General features: G+C 38.3%; 1 protein-coding gene across 3 annotated transcripts; it reads left to right on the top strand.

Moving 5' to 3' along the window:
• Nucleotides 1–3340: 3340 nt before the first annotated feature.
• Nucleotides 3341–21720, top strand: CTNNBIP1 (catenin beta interacting protein 1). Of its 3 annotated transcripts, none has more exons than XM_040533474.1 (5): nt 3341–3431; nt 7360–7481; nt 7982–8072; nt 13549–13618; nt 19864–21720. In XM_040533474.1, the coding sequence occupies exons 2-5, from the start codon at nt 7386–7388 to the stop codon at nt 19868–19870; spliced, it is 264 nt and encodes an 87-aa protein (XP_040389408.1). In that variant the 5' UTR covers nt 3341–3431; nt 7360–7385; the 3' UTR covers nt 19871–21720. The 3 variants fall into 3 exon arrangements, with proteins under 3 accessions (XP_040389408.1, XP_040389406.1, XP_040389407.1); XM_040533472.1 differs by lacking the exon at nt 3341–3431 and adding an exon at nt 4722–4807; XM_040533473.1 differs by lacking the exons at nt 3341–3431; nt 13549–13618.
• Nucleotides 21721–22465: the final 745 nt, after the last annotated feature.

Genomic DNA, 22465 nt, shown 5'->3' with positions numbered 1-22465 from the left:
TAGGAAAACACATTAATTCTGTGTTTTTCCTATTACAGTAGGATTCAGTGGTTCTTTGATAAAAGTTTGATTTATAGGACATGCCAAATTAGTTGCTGGTTGGTTTTCCTCTTTGCTGATCAGCTGCCGTTCAGCCGCCAGCATCCTTCACTCGGCATGCTGCGTCCTGGTGCCTGTTCCATTTCCTTAAGCTGTTGTAATTCAGTGACATACATATTTTAAACCATGTTTCTGTTTGATTATTATGCCTTATGTTTTAGCTTAAAAACTCGTTTATCTCTTTGGTTGGGGCAGCATCGTGAGTTAAGTGATAGAGCCTAAGACTTCCACCTCTTGCCAGCTCCTGCATGGACTACTCTGAGCTTGTAAACATTGCTTCACTGCTGGTAAGACTTTTGTATGTTAAAAAGTACTCTGACCCAAGCATACAGCATTGTAAGGAGATAGAATTATTTAGGAGAGAAGGACAAGCATGGAATGAAACTGGAGACTTCGTGCGCAGTAAAGTTATTTCATTTCCATGGTGAAGGACCTCGCATGGTTTTATCTGTTCTGAAGTCTTTGCCTGGGAATGTAAGCCCATTGGGGCTGGAAGAATTTTGATTGGAAGTCTGAAAAATGGTTTTATGTTCTTGTATTCCAGTGACACCTTAAGTGAAAGGTGTTTGGTTATGCTTTCTCACGTGTGTGGGAGTACACAGTGTGTAGCTGGGCTTCAGCAGAATCTCTGAACCAGGAGAAAATCTGCGTCTTACTTTCCGTGATGGAAGTCCTGATCGGTGTGACTAGCCCAAGCAGCTGTTTTTAGCACCTGTACAATTGTTGAGAGGCTTGTGCGACGATGAAGTGATGCCAACCTCCCCATGTCCTGCAGCACTCACAAGCTGCACGAAGCAGTCACCATTTGTGTAGACAGAGGGACAAAAAATTGAGCAGAGGCAAAATAAGCAATGACTTTGCAGGAGCAGAAGGTGGGTACAGGTGAGCAACGAATTGGCAGAATTTAGAGATGGTAAAATTCTAAGAGCCAAAGAATTAACCTGAGCTGAAAAGTGCTTTTGGGATGGCTCACTGTGTTAGCACACAGGTCCATTGGGGCTTTCAAGGCTGTGAGCATAACTCATCCTGGTGATGATTCAGCTGTCCTTCAGCTGTCTTGCTAAACTCTTTCTCATATTTTGCAGTTCTTCCCTCCCACCCCTAAAATACATAGTTGCGAAATATTTTTAGATCCTATTTCTTAGGGTTTGTTGGGGATGAACGTGGAAGTGTTGATGTATAATGGAAAGCGCTGGACGTGTGAGCTGATGGTTGTCATAGCTGGGAACAAGGAGGTAGAATGTGTGGCTTTGGACTGGTCACCAGGCCTTTTGTTTTGTCCTCACACCTTCAAGAAAAAGTGATGAAACCTGATTTATATCATTTACTCCAGGCATTTGGAAGCCTTTAGCAGTAAATATGCATGTTCAGAAGATTTGCCCTGCAGTTTAGCAGAGATTTTTTCGAGGTACGGTGTGCAAGCTCGATGATCTATCCATTTATTTGCTGTGACGATGGTGAGGTGAGTTCAGCTGGGAGCAACTGTGTGGATCTGACAGAGGCAGCATGTTTTTAGTACCGCTGCTGACGTGGAAAGGGGCTGCTATTGTTTGTAAGTGAGACTATGCAATTGAAGCCTTCTAGCTGGTCATGAAAATGACGTGTATAGAGTATGTTTCAGTTCTCAGCTGAATTCCCCTGAATTTATAGGGTCAGGAAAACATTTGATCTTTCTCTTTTAATTTGTGTTTGGTGTTAAATATAACATAAATGCATAATGACTATTCTTAGCAATTTAGGGGAGGATTGGGAATTCTGCTGGTAGCCATAAATACTTTGTAACTGTCAGTAGGACCTAAATGCATCTCAGAAGTGGTTAGTACCTGTGTGCTGATCTTTTTTTCCTTTAGGAAGGAGCTCTCACAGGTGTGTGGTGAGTGTTTGTACAGTCTGTGTGGGTTCTTTGAGGTCTACAGAAATGAGAGCAGCAATTAGATCCTGTAAATGGTCCTGTTGTCTGTAGATAATCTTTCCTGGGACTGCGTTGCATATTTAGAGGGCAAGAACAGTGGGAACTAATTAGCGAGGTATAGCTTAAATAGAGGAGGTAATTTTTCTCCTCTGGAGAAATGAAATGAATTCTTTTAAGCCCATGATAAAGCTCAGCTGCTGCAGCGCTGCTTAGTAAGAGCCACAGTTGAGAACATATGGGTGAAGCTAGCATGTACCTTGAATTCAGCCTTTTTCTGATAAACCTGTTGTACAGAATGGATGAGTAGCCCTAGCTACTCAGTCCTTGTTTTTCTGCTAGTAAAGGCGTCTGCATTGGGTCGCCGTGAACAGCCATGAAAGAAACTGGATTAGTCTAGATTCGCCTTCACTTACTGACTTTATTTTAAAAAAAGAGAGTGTGTTTGATAAGTTAACGAATGGTGCAGGTATGTGTATCTTCCCTAATCAGAAGTTCTTAATTAAATATAGCAGCTTATGGTAATTATTACATAGTTCTAGCTGTGATGCTGTCCTAAGTAGCAGGCCCTTACTATTTCATTGCACGTAAAAGGACCTGAACTACCACTTCATTTGTGAGCTTGAACAGCTTGTCTTGCAGACTAATGTGATGGCAGTACGAGTTGTAAACTCTTACCAAGCCCATGTGCCCAATGTAAATTGTGAAATATGTTCAGAAATATGTCACAAGTCTAAAATAACACATGTAACTGTTTGACATTGGGGACTGAACAGTGAGGTTGGTCTGAAACGTTCTGAGCAAAAGAATTTTATAGCCCAGCATTTAATTGCCAGTCTTTGTAATTGCTATATTCAGATAACATATGCATAGCTGAAAACAATAATTTTGGTCAAAGTCACCATGCCTTCCATTTCTCCCTAGTTTTCCTCAAATCTTTGGTAAGCTACGCCTGTTTTTTTTTTAATCTAGAAGAAATTACATGTCCCTACTTTTATTGGCTTTTCCAGGGAGCTGGGGTTTATGCTGAAAGCTTCTTAAAGAATGCAAAGCTGAATGCATTCCATTCTCAAGTGATTGGGAATGTCATTGGTATGGACAGGGTGTAAATCTTGCAGATGTAGAATGGCTTGACCTTTAAGAAAACTTACTCTTTAAGAATAAAAAGGATCTACAAACTCCAGACTAGCCTACGCTTTTATGAATTTTGGCTAGACCAAGATATAAAACAGTCTGTGATTCAAAACATACTGAATAGAGTTTTTTTTTTTTTCTGGTTCTCGGCTTTTCTGTATGTATTTCTGTAATGCTTTGCTCATTTTCTTTTCACAGGGCAGTTTCCCCATCCTGTTTTTTCCAAATCTGACCATTAATCGGGACTGAACACACGGATTATCTGATCATCTGAGGTTTTTAGAAGCAGGTATGTTGGCAGGGAAATCTCTCAATATTTTACTTGTTTGGGACGGTGGGGGAGCTTTCTTCATATATGTACCAGAAAGAGTTGTAGGTTTAGAGAAATTCTGGTAAGTAACATTTCATTATGTATAGCATATTAATGTCACTTTCTTGAGAAAGCGAATTGGCTAAGTACTTCAATAAGACTTTCCAGTCCTTCGTTTGTAGAGATGGATTGTGCTGACTTCTGAGAATAGACTAGCTTTGTAAGTGGTTGTGGAAATTTACTGGTGTAATTATATGATACATATGGTGGGTATTATTTGTCATCCTAAAGGATATGATTCTTCTATGATTCTTCATAAAAGCTTTATGTAACAGGGACAGAGGTAGGTTTAAAGTTTTCAGTCTCAATATTGACTTAAGACTTTTGTTTCTACTTGAATGTCAAGTAGGAAAAGCTGTGGTAGCTGAAATTCACCCAAAATAATTATGCGGTGTATGAAGAGCAGAGTACTGTTGTGCTGTAATCTTAATTTAGCCTCTTTATACATATATTTTTGTAGCTTTTGAATCATGCTGCATGTTTTCACCCCATGTTGCTACTACCACTGTGAGGTATTCACCGAATGGGTAGATTTTAGTATTTTTTAATCCTTCCTGTTAAATAGGTAGCTTCATGATGAATCCATCTTGGTTGAAGTTTGCTTCGGAAGAACCAGGTTTAAATAGGAATATTTCATCATCCCTTTTTAAAAGTTTGATAAGTTAATAAGCAACTGGAAGACTATTATACTGGAAAACAATGAATAACTATATATGATTGACTGTCAATCTCTCAAATCATCTGATGTGTAATGAATGGGATGCTGAAATGTGTGGATCTCCCCAGCTGGCATGGAAGCAGCAGCGGCATTTTCTTGGAGCTTGTGGATAGTGCCACCTATTGGTTGATATTCCATATAACTTCCATTCTTAAATCATAGGTGTGTTACCACGTTTCAGGTGTCTTGGTTTTGTTTTTTTCCTGGAGAAAGGAAAAAACAAGACACTTCAGCTTCAGAAAGAGCTTTTTTTTTTTTCTCAGTGCAATACATGACATGCTGATGGAGGCCTTGAGACTGTGAAAAGACCTCTTATACAGTGTTATCGAGTTCTCTTTCTGTAAACATGATTTTTCATCCAGTTTCTTTAGAAGTATAAAGTCATGCACTTTTAAACTACTTCGAAGCACTTATTTGCTGTCTCTGGCTGCTCCAATCGTTGCCCTATCAGTCTTTGTTTCCAGACTTTGCTGATTGCGTTTCTTAACAGAACCGTTGGATCCATTTGGAAGGAGAGATGTGCCCATTTGTCTGAGCAGACTTCTATGAAAGCTAAAGCAGTGAGAAGTTATGTCAGGTATCATTATAGAGTATATTTGTAGGAAGAACCACATAAAAGAATTGAGGAAAAAATACAAATATGATAAACTCAGATTAATTTTTTTTAATAACCTCCTTATTTGTGGCATTTGATGCTGTAAGTCAGACCAGTCAAGATATCCATGCATTTCCAAACGTGGATATGACAAAATATTGTGATTACTCCTAAGAACATTGTATCTTTTTCTTTATGATTTTCTAATGTAGAAATTGTAATTATTTTTTTTCTACTGCTGCAGGACTAATTAAGTTCTAACAGATTAAATTGTCCCATCACACAGGCCCATTAGGTGTGATATTATTAAACCTTGCTGCTCTGAGTGTTTTGTAGAGTGATAGATTGGTGCAATTTGGAAATGCTGGAACAGCATGTATTGGCATAATCTAGCAGATCAAAACAGTACTGTAAGACATATTACACAAATAGAATTTCTCTATTGACAGTAAGTAGAAAATGAGGAAGAATTCAATGCCTTTTTTGGGAAGGAGCAGGGCAGGGTGATAAGTGCATAAAGAGAGCTATCTGTCTGTAGGAGAGTGGAGAAAAAAGTAAGTTGGACTTGATGACATAAATGTATTGTGTATTTGAGAGGGGACTATGCAGATGAAGAAATGAGGCAAAAATGTGTACAGGACAGTCCTGTTATGTTGTTTGTTCTCTTCTAAATTGATTTCTTTGGCTACTAATACAGCACCTTCCTGCTTCAAGTAACAATATTAAGGAGATAAAATAGTAGTATGTATCAGTTCAACATGAAGGACCAGTCACACATTTTCAACCTTTCAAACTTGTTTGGTATCTTGATTTAATGGTTATTGTTTCATCTGTCTCAGGATAGACATAACATCTCCTGCTCACTGTCTTACTTGGTTCATTAGCTTACTGTTGACATCACTTGTTACCACTCACAAATTGCACTGAGGATTGCACTCCTAGGAACCTAATCCAATCTACTTACGTCAGAGTTGATGTACAAAATTATGAGATCACTTTATTCCCCCTTCAGAAAGCAGTTTGCTGATTATAGCAAAAAATAAAATAATCATCACCTTGCAAATTTACAGGCTACAAGTTTTTGAGCCCAACCATCTCTACCGAATGGGTACAATGCAAATCTTCCCAGTGGGAACTTCTTCAGACAAGACTGGTGATAGAGCTTTCTCGACTCTGCTGTCTTCATGCTAAGTAATGTGGGTGGTAAAGCCTATCCCTGCAGCTGCTACTTAAGTTTGCATTATTTCTGACTCATTCAGGAGGGCCTGTGTGTAATTTTAAACTGTTTCCACACCCAGATTACTTTCCCTTAAAAATAATAGTGATGATAAAGTGGGGGGAGAGGTTGGTAATGACTACAGGAGAACATTACATGGAAAAGAGTGGTGTTTGGACCTGCTGTGGTACAGTCTTCACTAAGCATATCTCATATCTCAAGTATTCCCTTCGTTACTAAGATTTAAGAAATCAGATTTATAGATTTATATAGGACCAGACCCAGTTGTGTGAATGAAAACTAATTGGAGGATGATTCTGGAGCCAATTCTCTGAGCTGTGCATTGTGGAAGAGTAGCTGCTTTACACTTCCATCCAGGGATTCCTTAGCAGGGGTTATGTTTCTCCAACATACAGTACTTGTAATAGGTTTATTTAGTTTATTATGCTGCTGTATCAATGTATTATTTGAAGCGTTATTATTTCCTAAATTTGCAGTTAAGATTTTTACTGTTGTTGACTTAAAAATCATCTTGGAACATATTTATTAGTAGCAGTTGAAGGTTATTCCTGAACACTTTTACTTTGTCTCGGTAAACATAGTATCGTGGACTTTGAAGAATTATTGGATACTCAGGCAATAAATTACAATGATGTTATACCATCAAGAATTTACTTGACTGTTTAGTCTGTTTATTCTCTGATGTTACTATTCTTAATTAAAATAGAAAAGCGAAACTTCAACTTAAGCGATGTGAGAAAGGTTGCTAAGCTGTACTCCTTCCCTGTTCCTCTTAACTCTTTTTTCTCTCTACAACCATTATACGAACTGTTAAAAACTTTTATAAAATGTGAAGTGGCTTTTTTATTATAAAAGAAAAGGACTTAAGATTTCATCCAGCTTTTTTTTTCTCCAGTGTAAGCTCGATGGTTGTACATTCTGCATCCTGTTTTCGTGTTGGCTGTGGTTATTTACAGGGGAATAAAACAAAAACACAGGCTTTTCTGTCAGGGTAATTCTTTCATCTAGTTAGGTTTCTCTTTTTCTACTCATGCAGTAATGTAACAACAGATGATGAGGTACTAGTGATTTTAATATCAGACTCTTTGAATCTTTGGGTTGAGTAAGGCCCAGTTTAGCTATTCAGATTTTTAAGGGGTTTTCTGATAAAGCTTGTGGTTCCTCACTATTTCAGGCTACTTACTGTTCTGCCTGCTGGTGAAAAATAGATGGTTTAAGAATTAAACTTTATTATTGTTCCTATTATACCCCATTACCTGTTTCGGTTTGTTGTTTTCTGATCTTATCATGCCTTCAGGAAATCCAGGAGCTGGCAGGAGGGGAATGAACCGTGAGGGCGTCCCCGGAAAGAGTCCGGAGGAGATGTACATTCAGCAGAAAGTGAGAGTCCTGCTCATGCTGAGGAAGATGGGATCAAATGTAAGATGTCATAAACTGTCACAGCCCATGTTTTATAGCTTTCCAAATATAATTTCATAGCAACTGGGATTGTGCTGACTGAGATGGGCAGGTGATGGTCTGGTTTTATTGCTGAATTGTTTTAGCCATCATTGATTTAACCATCACCTGTGGTTAAATACAATTGATTTTTTTGCAAAAAAAGTTATGAGGCTTGTGATGCCTGAAACTGCATCTGAACACCTGATTATTACTCTATATAAGCCAAAGTTTTTCATTATTGTGAAACCAGGAGAATAAGGCATCTGTTTTAAAGTGGCTTTGAATCTCTCCATGAATGCATGATGTACCAGTTTGCTGCTGTTATTGCTTGCTGGTATTATAATTTGTACAAATAGCAGCTTAAACTGTTGAAGAGTAGAATAGAGACAACTGTGACATTTCTTACTGGGGAGTCAGAGATGATATCGTCAGTGTTTCTTCATTTTAGTTTTGCTGACTGACTCTTTGTACATTTCCAGCTGACTGCTAGTGAAGAGGAGTTCTTGCGCACATATGCAGGTGTAGTGAATAGCCAACTTAGCCAGCTTCCTCAACACTCAATTGATCAGGGTGAGTACCGGATTTGTTTGCATTTTGTTTAATTAGTGAGAAACAGTCTCAGAAAATACTAAATTTAGGTTCCTATTTTTCTTAACAGGTGGTTTTATTTTGTCAGATAAAGTAAGTCTTGGATATACCTAAGATTACTTAGGATGAAGGGCATTATTCTCCATGATAGCTCAAAACATTTTTGGCCAAAATCTTGTGAAATGAATTAATGTATATCACTTCTCAATGTATTTGATAAATATAAATGAATTCTAACCTCATTGATTTTTTTTGCTATAGGTGAACTTAAACTCAGGCATGCCTAGGCCCCTCTGATTCTGAGTGTCTTACTGTATTCAGTATGGGTCCTCTGCCTAAGTCAACTTTCATCTGAATTTTTGTACTTATTCTTACAGTGCTGTAATGGCCCCATTTCAGAGAAAGTTTAGCAACAAGAGGAATTTGTTTCCCATAGCATTTCTTTAATTTGCACAACTCAATTCCCAAACAAGGGTGGTGGAAATGAAATAACTTCACAATCAAATCTGCTTAATGTATGTGGCACACAAATTCTGACAGTAAAAAAAATAAAAATAAAAATCTAGTTCATACTAAAATAATACAATACCTTTGAGATAAAGTACAGCCAGAGATAACTGTCGCAGTAGAACTTCCATACTTGTTCTGGTAAATGCTGAATTATTTAGTACACTGTTTTAATTAATTGCCATACTGTATTATTTTAATTTGTTTCCTTCAGGTTCCCATTAGTGGAATGAAGTAGGTAGTATTTTTGTGAATTCCTTACAGAAGCCGTGGAAAACAATTGTGTGGTGGTATTCTGAAGCTACAAATATGTTCTGAACCTGAATGTTTATTTCTGAATATTTTTTCCCCTTCGTAGGCTTCCTGCCAGACCACATTTATAATGTGGGATTTGGTTTTGAAGGAAAATTGCTAGTCTCTTATGCCAGAAAGAACTGAGTTGAACAGAAATTTAATATAGATCTGAGACATTTAGAAAACCATTAGAAACACGACCTGTACAGACTTGCTCTTCAGTTTTAAGACTGTGTGTTCATTCCTCACATAGCTGGGGGACTGGTGGAGATAGATACACCTGTGTATTTTGGCTCAGAATTGTTAAACTTTTCTGCCAGTCTAAAGAGAAAATTTGCCAGTTTCTCGTCAAAAACTGAAGACGACATATTCAGTTAAGAATGACTGCCTTAGTTACCAGACAGTTACTGTCGTGCTGTCTTAAGCAGTTGGCATTTGTCAGCTTTATCCCTAAAATAGTTACATTTCTCATAATAAAAGTGTATGCTGAATTGTCTGAACTTTGGCAAAGAAGAGATAATAAAAACAGAAGTCCAGCCAGAGGACACTGATACTTTGTGCAGCTGTGCTCCAATACAGCTTAATCTAACTTTCCTGTCTAAGCTGTCTGCTTTTATCATTTGTGAAATTAACAAACTATTTTCTTACTTTACAAAGAGCTTTGGAAACTTAATTCTAATAATGTTGGAGTGCTTAAAAATCCCTGGCCTAGTGTTGTAAAGAAAGCCCAAAGTACTGTTTCTGATTGCTTTCAATTTGTCAAGATGATATGAAAAGTAAGAAACCCAAAGGGTGCCCTTCCAGATAAGGGTCAGAAACTTGCAGCTGAAAAAAAATTTGACTTAAATGTAGTCAAAAGAGAGACCAACAGTTATTTATTCTGCTTCTAGACTCCCTAATGATGCAACGCAGGAAATCTAAGAGCTTTATGCATTGTTCAAAAAGTTGTCTTTGTTCCATAGTTGAACAGATGCTAAATGATTTCCCTGTCAGCATTTTCTTAAAGTCCTTGAAGATTCTTTAGACTTTTTCCATAGGGAAGTCAAGTCCTCCCTGTTGTTGCTCGCTTTGATCTGATCTGAGGCGCTGCTGTCTTTCCTGTGTGATTTGACCATACGATCCACCTTCAATTCTCCTAAATTATAGTGAAGCTGTTGTCCTGACCATTAAGATTTTTCTTGGTAGAAGAAAATAGAACAAAGAAAGAATATACTTAACTATTTAGAAAAGCGGGAAAAGATGTTGGTCCTTTTCATATTCAGACATGTTGTCTCTCCAAATTAATGAAAGCATATCATGAAGAACAAATTGAAATGAGAAAACCTAGCCAAATACCATTTCCTCTGGAGAAGGATGGAGCTGTAGTATGCTGTAAAGGCATGAGCAACTGTAATTTGTTGCTCAGGACTTTGATCCTCAGAAAACCTCTGCAGATTTGTAATAGTCAGCTATGATAATGTTGCTCTTTGCTCTTTTTCTTCTGTGATTTTACTTTATTAAGAAATGTTATGTGTCATTTCTTAATAAAGAAACCCAGCAGTGACCATTACCAGCTGTCAGTACCTTTTGCTGTCTCCTAGTGTTGGTGAAGCATGAAGGGTAGATCATTAAAGTACCAAAACCAGAGGATAAAAATGCCACGGGTATCAGATTTGCCATCTTAAGGGAGATTCCATCTCCACTAGATGGCATTATCTTGCACTGAAAAACCCTGTCCCAAGTCCAAACACTTGAGGAACTTAAATGTTTTGTGTCCTTCAAGATTCCTTAGAGGAATTTTCTTCCCTACTTTTTTTTAATGTTCTCATTGAGTCTCCTTCAGAGGCTTTTAGTCTTTATGCGGTTTGCCTTACACAACAAATAAGAGGTGTGTTATTTAAGGAGTTAGTTGCAAAGACTTGGTAGACTAGCAGATTTCACAGTCCTTTTTTTTTCCAATAAAAGCACGAATTGCTCTCAGCCTAATTTGTCCCAGACTTCAGAGCCATTTTTCTCTAGCGGGCACACACAAGGCAGAAAGCTGATTTCATACTCTCATTTCTTTCCCCAAAAGGGAATGACATTCATGGCGTTCTAAAAGCTTCGGTATAGACCTGCAATTTTTCGTGAATCACTTATATATGCTGTAGTCTGGCCCCGCAATTGCAGAAAGTTTGTTGTTGTTAAGAAGAGTATAGATGATGATTTAGGATTTCATAAGTACATTACAGTCCCCATTACAATTTTTATGCTTTTCCTTGTTGTGCCTCCATGAAATAGTGTCCTAGAACAGCTGGCAGGTTGCCTCACAGTAATTACCTGAGGTAGGACTGCTGAGCCTTGTCACTGTCTGGTGTTCCTTACTAAGTTTTTTTGATAAAGATCTGTTAACTCCTTAGTTGAGTCTATTTGTCTGACCACAGGGAATCAGTCTGCAACCTGTGCGTCCAATATATATTTGCAGCTATGTGACAGTGCACTGAGGAAACAAGTTTGTGCTTGTCCCTGCTGAATTCAAGTAATTGTGCTATAAACCTTCATTTAGCCACTATTTAATAATAATAACACTGACATTTAAAGTGTATCCATGGTACTATGCTTACCTTATTAGGATTCAGCAATATAATTTAATCTCTAATTTTCATCAAAAAGCACCTTAGAATGTGTTATTTTTAAAGCAAGCTTGTAGTCTGACTCCCCTTCAGTTTGTGTTTAGTTTTCTAGAAAGAGGGGAAATTAAATTCTTAGCTTTTTGTTTCCTGTTTTGCTTTCAGAAGAAGTTTGTTAGTTTAGAAATACAAAATCATTGTTCTAGGATTATTTGCAGATCTCCTTTTATATTTGACACATACATTTGGAGCAACTTCACTCCTGAAGCACCTACATGGTGTCCTGTTGAACTGAACCTTGATTTCCTGGCAGGGAGCTCAGAGTTAGTCTGACTGCATTACTAAATGTATTTGTGTAAATCAGATAATAATAACAAATGTCCAGGGCTCTCTACTGTGTTCCAGCAGATAGTAAATTGAAATAGGTTCTATCTAGTATGTCTTCTATACCCCTCACTTTCAGAGGCACAGCTTATATTAGAGCAACAGATCTGTGAAGGCATCTTGAATACCCAGAACATGTATCCCTGTCATAACATAATTGTCTTTTTACTCCAACTCTATTTGCCCTTTCTTTTTAGGGTATTCCAGAATCTTAGGAAGTGCTTGGCCTTTTGGTGTGTTGCCTTTGATATGCCTCTCTTGAGTTGCTGTTTCCTTAATCTGGACTACAGTTCACCAAGAACAAGGAACGTTTGGACAATTTAGATGTCTGGAGTCAGTTCATAGCTTGATATTTTGACTGGTTTTATTAATACTTGGCCTGCTCACCCATTCTCTTCTTTAAGGGATCTGGCCATGTTGCATCCATAGCAATTATGAGGCTTATCTGATAAATGAAATACTTGATTACCCATCAAAAGGTACACTGCTAGCAGAGGGGATGAGATCTCACTAACGCAGGAAGGTCTGAACAAAAGTTTAAAAAACTAGACTGAAGTATTTAATGCTTAAGTTTAGTATTAGTCTAAACCTTTGTACCGTGTTATTAATGTTATTTTATAAACATTTTATCTTTGGATCATTGCTGCAATCTTGTTAAAGTGCAAAATATATCGCATTTTTCTTAAGGAGCATTTTTTAGCTGACATCTGTGTTTTTTTTGTTTTTTTTTTCATAGCCCCAAGAATAACTGAGGAACCCAAAGCCATCCCTCTTCAAATAGTGTCTGTTCTAAAGGGGGGATGTGATCATGAGCTGTTTTGAGATATTGCATATTAGTGCTCTTCCCTGCATTGCAGCAAGAGCTAACGCAGCTTAGACTCATTAGGTTTCTTGAGCTTGAAGTGATGAAATTGAGGCTTTCTTAAATATTTTTGACACAAGCAAAACGCCTCTCAGGAAGTTATATGCACAGAAGCATCACCTAAAAAAAAATAAAAAATCACAACACCATATTTCCTGCTTCCCAGTTACTTAAATTTCTAAATGGTAGGCTAGCACTTGGCTGTCTTAAGTCCCTGCTCTGTGGTGTATCTGAAAATGGAAGCTATGCAGCTAGTAAGCATGATATGTGAATTATAGCAAGACCTTGGTGATTACAGCTCTGTTGTTCCTATAGCAACAGGAGTGTCATGCTGGTTCTTGAAGAAAAAGCTGGTCCCTTGGGGAGGGCAAAGCTGAGATGCAAACGCACGCCTCAGCTCGGTGAGACACATTCTCTGGATGGTAGGGTATTGAAAACAAATCTAGGCTGCTTGTGGAGCTAAGAGGCAGACTGCAGCCATGAAGTATCAAATACTGGTGGAGAAATTGAGATTTCAGAGCTCTTCTCAGTGTAGGGATGGTTTTTCTTTTTTTAAACACCATGCTTGTCTTAATGTGTTCCTTTTCTCAGCAGTGCACGTTGTATTTTTAGAATGCCAAACTAGGATATTAAGACTGGGAATTTCAAAGAAAAGTTAATGTTTAGAAGATAGTTGCTGGAAAGTGATTGAAGAAGTGTGTATGTAAAGATCTTGAGGAAAGTAAAGATTTTTATTGTTTTTTCAGTTTGGCATCCTTTCAACACTCACAACAAGTTTAACCTTCTGATCTCCAAAAGCTTTTCAGGTTTATTAATTTTGCAGGTGGCTACAAACAAGACAGTTCTGTGTATCTATTCATCATTCCTGAGACACTAGGAAATAGCAGTTACAGGTAACATTTTGCTCTGTGTTAAGGCAGTGTGTTTCGAACCCACCTTGTACCCTACTGCCTTGATGTCCCTGTAGGTGAGTACTTGTTGTGGAAAGCATTAGGTACAAGTTAAATATTGTCAACTTTCAGGAAGGATAAAGGTGCGAAAGTATAAGGTGAAAGAAGTGGGAAAAGGATTTTTGTGTCTGAAAGTTTGTGGCAATCAATGCTTTGCCCCTGTAGGTAGACGGGAAACATTTTATTGAGTATATGCAAGTCTCTATTTCAGTGTAGAAATGTGTGTCCAGAAAAGGGAAACTTGGGGAGGGAGATGTTGTATGTATAGAATGTGTTAGGTCAGGTGTACGTGTACCTTCCTCATTGTTCAATAAATTAATTACTGGAAGTGCAAAGCTCAGTGGAGGATGTGCTGAAAGTAAACACGGTTCACAGTCCTATTGTCTTAATTGCAGACTTTTGGCAATGTGCAGCTTAACTTTATAACCTGTGCTCTGCTTTTTCAATTTTTTACTTGATTAGAAAGAAAACATCCGTTATGAGAGCCAAGTGAGACTGCTGCAGAAGCCTTATTCATTAGTACTTTAATCCCTGCTTTCCTTTCACTTCATAGAAACCCCTGCTCCATTCTCTGGAAATGTTTGTGTTTGCACAGGAGTAAAAGCGGCTGTGCAATTGCTTAATGAGCAGACTTGCTAGATTGGTTTCATTTATAGCTTGGGTTGCAGGACTGGATTTGAGCAAAACCTGCTTTTGTGCTGAGAAATGTGGATGAACTTTTTCTAGACAAATGTCACCAAGGATTTTTTTTTTTTGCTACAAGGTATCTTCAGAAATAATGATTTACTGTAAGCGGCCCCTGGAAGGTTAGAAGTAGTCACGAGGGTATCCCTTTCAGTTGCAGACTGTGCTGAAAATTATTATTCAGCAGATAATTTTTTTGTTCTGTTTTCAGGTCATTGAAATATCACTAGGTAGATGCTTCTCAATCTTACAGCACCTTCTCTTTGAGGAACTGAAAATGCTTGACAACGCTCTTCTGCTAGAACATCAACATCTGTATTAAAGGCAACATTTTGTTGTAGGGAAGATAAAGTGAGTAGCCAGAGATTACATGGCGCTTTGAGGCAAAATCACACCTAGTCCTGAAATTCCAGATTGGTAGAGTGAACCCCAAACTCTAAGAAATAAGTTTAGGGAACTGAGGCATCGTTTTACTAGTACAATATTTCTTCTCTCTTTCTATTGTTTTTGCTGCCTCTGTCTCCTGTCAAGTCTCCAGGTATGTATTTATTTTGGGGACCTTCCCCCTCAATATCATGCTTCACCTGAAAGTATATTTTCGGTTTTGTTTAATTGGCTGTTTTCACCAGATATGTGGTAAGGCTTTTGTGATGGTTCTTGTACTGCGAGCCTTCCTCTGTTCATCCAGAGGCTTGAAGCATAGTACAGAAACCTACCCGAAAAACATCCCTTCTCCTTCCCCTTCCCCTTCCCCCCCCCTTTTTTTTATGCCAAAAACATCTGAATTTGGTGTTTTGACAACAGTAATTTGGTTCAGACTGTTTAATGTCATTGCTGCTTCATTTTTGCAAAAACGGAGGCACAACAAAGAAGGCCATCCTGGAGTTCTTAGAAAATTGACATTTTCTGTCTCTTTCAACATCCCTGGTGCTCCTCTACGAATCATAGAACTTACTGCCATTCAAGGCGTTGTGGTGGTGGTGTTTTATGATTATCTACTCACCCTATGGACATGGAGATACCTTTCCTCTTTGCAAGTCCCTTGAACAAACTGGTCCCAGATCTGCGAAACGATACTGCTTTTCATATCTGTCAAGAGCCATGGTGCTCTTGAATAAAAGAGAAATGCTGAATAATGAACTCCTTTGTTAGTGAATATAAAGTAAGGCCATGAGATGGAATAGCCAGAAGGTAGTGGCACGTGTTAGAAGTGACTGGATTGACATCATCTGAAAACCACTGGGTTTGGTGTAAATTTCTTGCTCCTGTGCTCCATGACTTCATGGTAGTGTCAGATTTGGTAGCCTGCAAGAACTATCCATGCGGCTGCCATTATTTGGAGAAAGGATGTCTACCTCTTTGTAGTAATGCATCAACTCCTTAAGTATAAAATTGGATCTTTAATGTGGGAATAAAAGAAATCAGCATTGGCTTGAATCTTTATTGCAAGATGAGTGGTATTCGGTTGGGTGTTGTGCCCTGGGGGTTACCCACCCACTTACTTGTCTACCTTGAAGGTGGTGTATTATCTTTTATTTGATAGATCAAATTGTCTTCTTGAAAGAGCCTCAGGCAATTGCATTTAAATGTTAGCTTGCATGTAATTCCTGCAAATGAAAACAGTGCTAACCTTCTGTTAAAATAGCAAAAGGAACCGAGGAGGGAGCAGGAAGTAACACTGCTAGAGTTGTGTATAAAATCCATCCTTTACTGATCTTGTTTAAAACTGTACCATGGGACATAGGAATATGTCACTTTTAATGTTAATCTTCTTTTCTTTCCTTCTAAAATGAATAGCTAAAGCCCTATAGTCACTTCTGGCCTTCACTGTTCTCCTGTTCATGCCTGTATATTGTTTTGCTGCTCCCTGGTGTTTTGGCTGAACTTTTTAATGTTGAACTGCTGTGAAATTTCATTACTATGTGGCTACTCTTGTGTTCCAGCATAACTTACGAAAGTAGCAACTAAACTTGGTACAAAGGCCAATCATTGATGAAGTGCACTAGTAACCTCCCTTTCAGCCCAATGATTATCCTTTAAATACAGTTCACGATCTTTCCTTAACAAATCTTTTACCCTCTTTGGTTCTTGCACTGATTGTCCAACTTAAGTTAAAAGTGCTATATGGGAAATAATGTTATGAAGTACTGAAGAAATCGGAGAGGGAGCATGCTTTCTGATGATGATATACTTAAAAAATAATAATAAAAAACACTAGATGTTTTGTTGACAAATTCAGATAACTTTAAAACTGTAGTTATGATTACATTGGTGACAAAGCAGGAGTACTAAAGTTTCTACTTTGTTGTTAGCTTTGGCTGTGAAAGACTGAAACCTGGAATTTCAGACTCTTTCTTCATCCACTGATCATCATTTAGGATGCACATAGTAATAATGCGGAAGTATTACGGATATTCAAGCATTTTCCATACTTTTACACCGTATTCTTTACTGTACTCTTGCTTTTTTTCCTCCAAATAGAATATAATTTTTCTTTTTTTTCCCTGTTTTCTGGTTGTATTTGCAAGCTGTGTTTCTTCTGTTCCCTTCTCTTCTGTTCATAGTCCAGGCAAAAGGCAAGTTACCAGTTCCTTCCACCAGTGACACTGGTATTGAGGCAGTGCCACGCGGGCCTAGAAAAGGAGAGCAGGAGCTAGCTAAGTGGGACCTTCCTCTTCAGTGATAACTGTTTTGGTTGTGAAAGCCCAAATGAACGGCAGAATTCCCGGCGTCCTTTGCCGAAGGCTATTTCTGCTCATCATGTGCTTTAAACTGCTGCTTGCCCGCCGCACAGGAGCAGCGCTGAAAGCTGAAATTGCTCAGAGCAGGCAGAAACACCGACCAGCAGGCTTGTGGGATTGCACCATTAATAGAGAATGAAATTTCCTTTTCCACACCAAACTTACAAGAATACTTGTAAGTATTTTTTTCATATTCAGCCTGTGGAGAGGGGAGACCTCAGAAAAACAATCAACATCTGTTAAGTAATCCCACTCATCTCGGTGCTGTGACGTTGCCTGTGATTTCGCTGTTGCCAGGCTGCTCCAGCTGCTCGTGGCTCGCACAGCAAAGCTGCTGCAAAGCCTCCCCGGCTCTGGAGGAGGACTCGTGCAAAATGCAGAGGCATAGGTTGTTCTTCATGTGCACTGGCTTTGCTAGTGCTTTTAACTATTGTTACTCCTTCTTTTTGGCACGTGTTTGTTTCTGCAGGCTCCTTACGAGTAAAATCCCTCTTTCTGTAGAGGCTGGTAGTTGTTATATTTATGCACGTTTAAGAAAAAAAATCAACATGGTAACTTGCTAATTCTGAGCTGGGTTCCAGCATTATATATCATTTATGTTTTGATCAAGGAAAAAACAGTTTGTGGAGGAGATGAAAAGGGAGAAGACCGCAGGGCTTCTGAATGTTGGCAAGAGGGAACATCAGAGCAGGTTTTGATGTACTTCTATAAAATGTGGGTCCTGCGTAAGAAAAACAAATTACTGCTTGGTCCTTAGTATTTCCTCCTGTGAGTACATAAAACATATAAATTGTGAAGTGTATAAAAATAAATGTAGTTGCATTTCATAAGCATTGATTTAGTTTTTAAGGACATTAGCAAGGGGAATTAACAGCCTTCTCTTCCTCCATGTTTTTTGTCACTTTTCCTTCCGTATTGCAACTAAAGAGCAAATCAGATAACTGAAATTTCGGCTGATGTTCATGCAGTCATAACAGGTGAGGAATTTTGGTTAGTCCTCTTTCTTTTACCTTGTGTGCAGGTCTATAGGCAAAGTTCCTTGGGGCACAAAACTGAAATCTGCTGCTTGATATGCCTCAAGTGAAAGCCTCTGGAGAGTTTTACGCGCTGATGCTCAATCCAAGCTGAATCTGAACTTTCTAAACCTCAGTAAAAGATTTCTTTCTGTAAAAAAAAAAAAAAAAAAAATTTCTGTAAAGCTGATCAGTTATCTGAATGGCACAGGCAGTCAGTGTTACTTTTGGCATTTCCTACTTTGTTGTCTAATCCTTTAATAGAGGCTTTGAAGGAAATCTGATTAAGCAAAATTATCCCAAGCAGGCCAAATTAATTAATGAAGGCCAAAATGGTCATTTTCAGTCATCTGTTGCACTGAAGTGTCTAAGATCATTTCAACAGAGTAAATAATTTTTAGAAATTATATAAATGGTGACTGCATGTGTCATCATATTTTTCTAATCAGTTAAATGCTGTTACAGGATGTACAGATGAAAGCAAGCATTTACTTTTATCTAACTTTCTCAGGGATCAAATTTTTACCAGAAATTTAAAATATTGCATTCAGCCCTTCAGGGTTGTTTTCCAGTTCGTGTCTAGACTAGAGATACTGATTTAAATCACTGCTTTGACACTACTGTATGATGTATTTTTATTTCCCTATTGTCCTGAAGACATTTCTCTTGAAGTGCCTGTTAGGCTGTGCTCTATATTTAGGAAGTCCAGAGAGGTGATTTTTTTCCTGAATATCTCAAGGTATCTTTTGAAGAATGAGACCTTAGGATGGAAGGCTCTTTACAAGCCTTTATCAGGTATGATTCTTCAGCCATTCAGGACTTTCTACTGTAAAGGCCCACTCAAAAGACCACCCAAGTCTGTAAAGACTTGGAGGTGGTTCACAGGAAGGTAATAGCATCTTTCTGTATTTAGGGGAGGTGAGTTTTGGTGGTAATTATACACAGTTGATAGCCTCAATTGGAAAAAAAAATGAACGAAGAAAGTCTGAATTCTTCTGGAAAGATTTCTTTAGTGTAGGGATAAAACCATTACTTAGCAAAGCTGTATCTGTTCTCTGGGCAAATGGAAGGTTTCAGTTGGGAAGAAAATACTGTATTTCTACTACAGAATGGAATGCTTGCAGTATGTGTTAGTTCATAAAAGGTGCTTAAACAATTTCCAGTGAAGAAAATGCAAAAGCCTTTCAGTTGGCCTATTAACACAATTTTTATTCTTACAAGTTAAAAAAGGCAGTAAAAAACATCTAGATGTCACTGAAAAGGACAGGGCGATGCACAAGGCAGTACAATTTTTGTCGAACAGTTGAGTTCCTCATACTTCAGGTGGAAGCTCTATGAGTTTCCTATGCAGTGTAAGAATTTACGCAGCAATGAAACCAGAAGAAGATTATCTCTAAATGCCTGTGGTGACAATCTTGTGATTTTCTATCAAGTCTGTCTTCTTAACAATATTTGGGAGCAAGGAATTCTTGGTTTTCTCTATAAACAAACTGATTTCTGTAGTCTTGCAAAAAAAAGAAAAAAAGTTTAAATCTGCTGTTGAAATGTGTAGTCTGCTTTAAGTTCCAGTCCCAGAAAAATAATCAAAAACAAACTTTTATTCTCTCTATGCTCTTTTTACTTTCCTGTTGATTTGGTTTAGCGGATGACATTGGTAGTAAGGGGATGGTTGCACCAGATGATACTGGAGGGCTTTTGCAACCTTTATGATTCTATAATCATGGCACACATTTTGCTGTCATTATTACAGGTGCTGAGGATGTCGTGATGGCATTTTCCAGATCAGAGACAGAAGACAGAAGACAGTAACTACAGGATACCTGAACAACACAGAACTGGAGAGGACAGTGAGATTCCTGAAGATAGAGGACGATGGCTGAGCATTAATAAGTTCCTTTGCCCACCCTAATTTTTCCGTGGTAGTCCTTCTCCTTTATAATTCTGTTTCCTTTTGCCCAACCCTCAGAATGCATCTCACAGCCATCTATTCTTATAAGTTGTTGCTACTCAGCTGGGCTGTGTTAATTAAGGACAAACCTAAAGGTGTATTTTCGATTGGCTCAAAGGGACAGACTGATTGGCTAAAGGAAGACAATTTTTTAAACTTGACCAATGAAAACCTTTTCTCTCTTATGTTTTAAAGTAAGTCTCTTGACATCCTACTTCTAAAGAAGCTTTTCATGCTGTGGTGCTTATTTAGGTCAAACTTGTGAATTTGAAGAGGGTTTGATTTGGCTATGTAGAACTGGAAGCAAAGTGTGATTGGTTGACGATGCAAATGCTTTCTTCAGTTGGCTTGCAGGTGTTTTGCTGACATCGACACTTTCATTGCAGAAAGCTGATGTTTTGGTGCATTGGTTATTACTTTATCCTTACTTGGGGAAAAAACAAATGTGCTTTGCGATATTTATTACATCTATACACGTATACATGCTTGCTTTTTTGTTGTTGTTTTTTGTTTGTTTTTGATTGGCTTTGAAATCACGTTTTTAATTTCCTCTTGGCTGCAGTGTCTCTGATGCCATCAGTTTTTCCATACTCATCTGCTCTGTGGCCTCAAGCTCTTTTGGGAGCATGTGTTGAAAGCATATTTAGTTCAGTAAGTCTACCTGTTTCAGCTGGAACACGGAGATTACCAGCTGTTCTGTGCTTCTGTGTGGGCTGTACTACGAACTCCTGGTCAATCTGGTCGTTCAGGTGGCTTCTCTCTTTGCTTCTGACAGAGGAGCTGTCGTTATTTTGCAGGAATTGCAAGAATGAGATCTATGGCTGTGACATGAATTTGCCAAATTTGTATAGAGAATATGTGAACTTGTGTAAAATAACTATAGTTCCACTTTAACCCTTTAATTGCTGCACAAGACTCGCTCTCATACAAGGGAAAATTATTGATCGTTAACTTAAATCCGAGTTTCACGGGGCTTTAATAAGCTAAGTTCCTAGTCACTTGAAAAAAATTGTATGCAGTTTGGTTCCCTGAAACCGCTTGGTGAGTTGGAAATTATCTGGATCCTAGGCTAATACTATTTTCTCTAGGCACTGGTCCCAAGAGGCAGCAGCAATGCGTTAAGCTGTCTGATAGTGAGTGTACAGGTGACATTCAGGTTTACTCTGTTGGTAGTTCCAGGGCCTTCAAGCAGATGCATTTACAAACTCAAAAACCTGCCGTGAAATTCCCGAATTGCACTGACTGTTCAGGAATCTGCACATAAAATATCAGAAGCCTAGAATTTCTAGCACTGCTGCCAAAAACCTAGCACTTCATTTTCTCCAGTGTGTGCAGGTGGTTTTTACAATACTTCTAGATTTTCCTGTGGTTGCACTGACTTTAAGATGTTTCAAAGCCTATTAAAGCAGAACTCCATTCATTTACCTGTTCTTGGCTCTTTTCATGTGGTTGTTAATTATTTGGAGTAACGATTACAGAATCTGGCTGTGACAACATGACCATTTTTCATGGCAAGAAGTTCTGACGACAAGATGCTGTTACGGTCTCAAAGCGGGGAAAAAGCTTGAAAGAAACCATGGAATGTGTGCAAAAGGAAGAATGGACTTGTGAGCATGAGCAGGGAGATTATCTTGAGCAAATAAATATGAAATGAGAAAACCTGTATGTCTATTTATGAAAAAGTTCCTTTTCATTCATTTGCGGCTTTGTGAAGTTCAATGTGAAAGTGTCATTGCCCCTGTTGGTTGGGGCTGGATAAGAAGCTACTTTATTAAAATAAACCAGGAACAAGCCCAAATGATTCCTTAAATCTTGACCTCGTTGCCTAAGAGGCACTTTAATCTTAATTTAGTGCAAATGGGGCAACCCTTCAAGGGTTAATTGAAGGGAATAGGTGTGTTTCTGGCTGCTGGCTGGATGAATGGGGTGGATTGTGGTGGCCTGTCGTTGTCAAGCTCACGTGCATCCTCCGTGTGTATCTATGGCATTTCTGAGCTGTTGAGTCTTTTCAAGGAGAAAAGTGAAGTGTTTATGTTGTTCAGTCTTTTCACTGAAAAATGTAACTGTTGGGGGGAAATACAGTTTTTAACAGCTTCTCTTGTTTCTTACTGATTTATTATATTGTTAACCTGCCAAATGGTAACTGTGCTCTACCCTTGTGGAAGACTTCCAATCTTGGAGTCCTGAGTAACATGTTGAGAAGGATACATTGAGAAAAGTTAATGTGTTGTGTAACAGCGTGATTTGAGATTCAGAACCTGGAGGAAATCCAGTTTCTTGAGAATATTTGTGCTTTGTTACCTGTGTGCTCCCCAGCTCCCCACAAATGATTTCTTGCCTTTAAACCGGGGTCAGAAGATTTATAATAAAGAGTTGATATATAAATCAGTGAGAAAGTGGAAAA

The sequence above is a fragment of the Cygnus olor genome, chromosome 21 (assembly GCF_009769625.2).
Source record: "Cygnus olor isolate bCygOlo1 chromosome 21, bCygOlo1.pri.v2, whole genome shotgun sequence".
Classification (NCBI taxonomy): Eukaryota; Metazoa; Chordata; class Aves; order Anseriformes; family Anatidae; genus Cygnus; species Cygnus olor.
Note: the sequence above shows the minus strand (reverse complement) of the source record. Positions and strands in the feature narration are given on the sequence as shown.

Coding starts and splice junctions, on each gene's coding strand:
- CTNNBIP1 (XM_040533472.1), top strand. Junction 7,482..7,981: donor TGAGGAAGATGGGATCAAAT/GTAAGATGTCAT, acceptor GTACATTTCCAG/CTGACTGCTAGTGAAGAGGA. Junction 8,073..13,548: donor TCAACACTCAATTGATCAGG/GTGAGTACCGGA, acceptor TTAATTTTGCAG/GTGGCTACAAACAAGACAGT.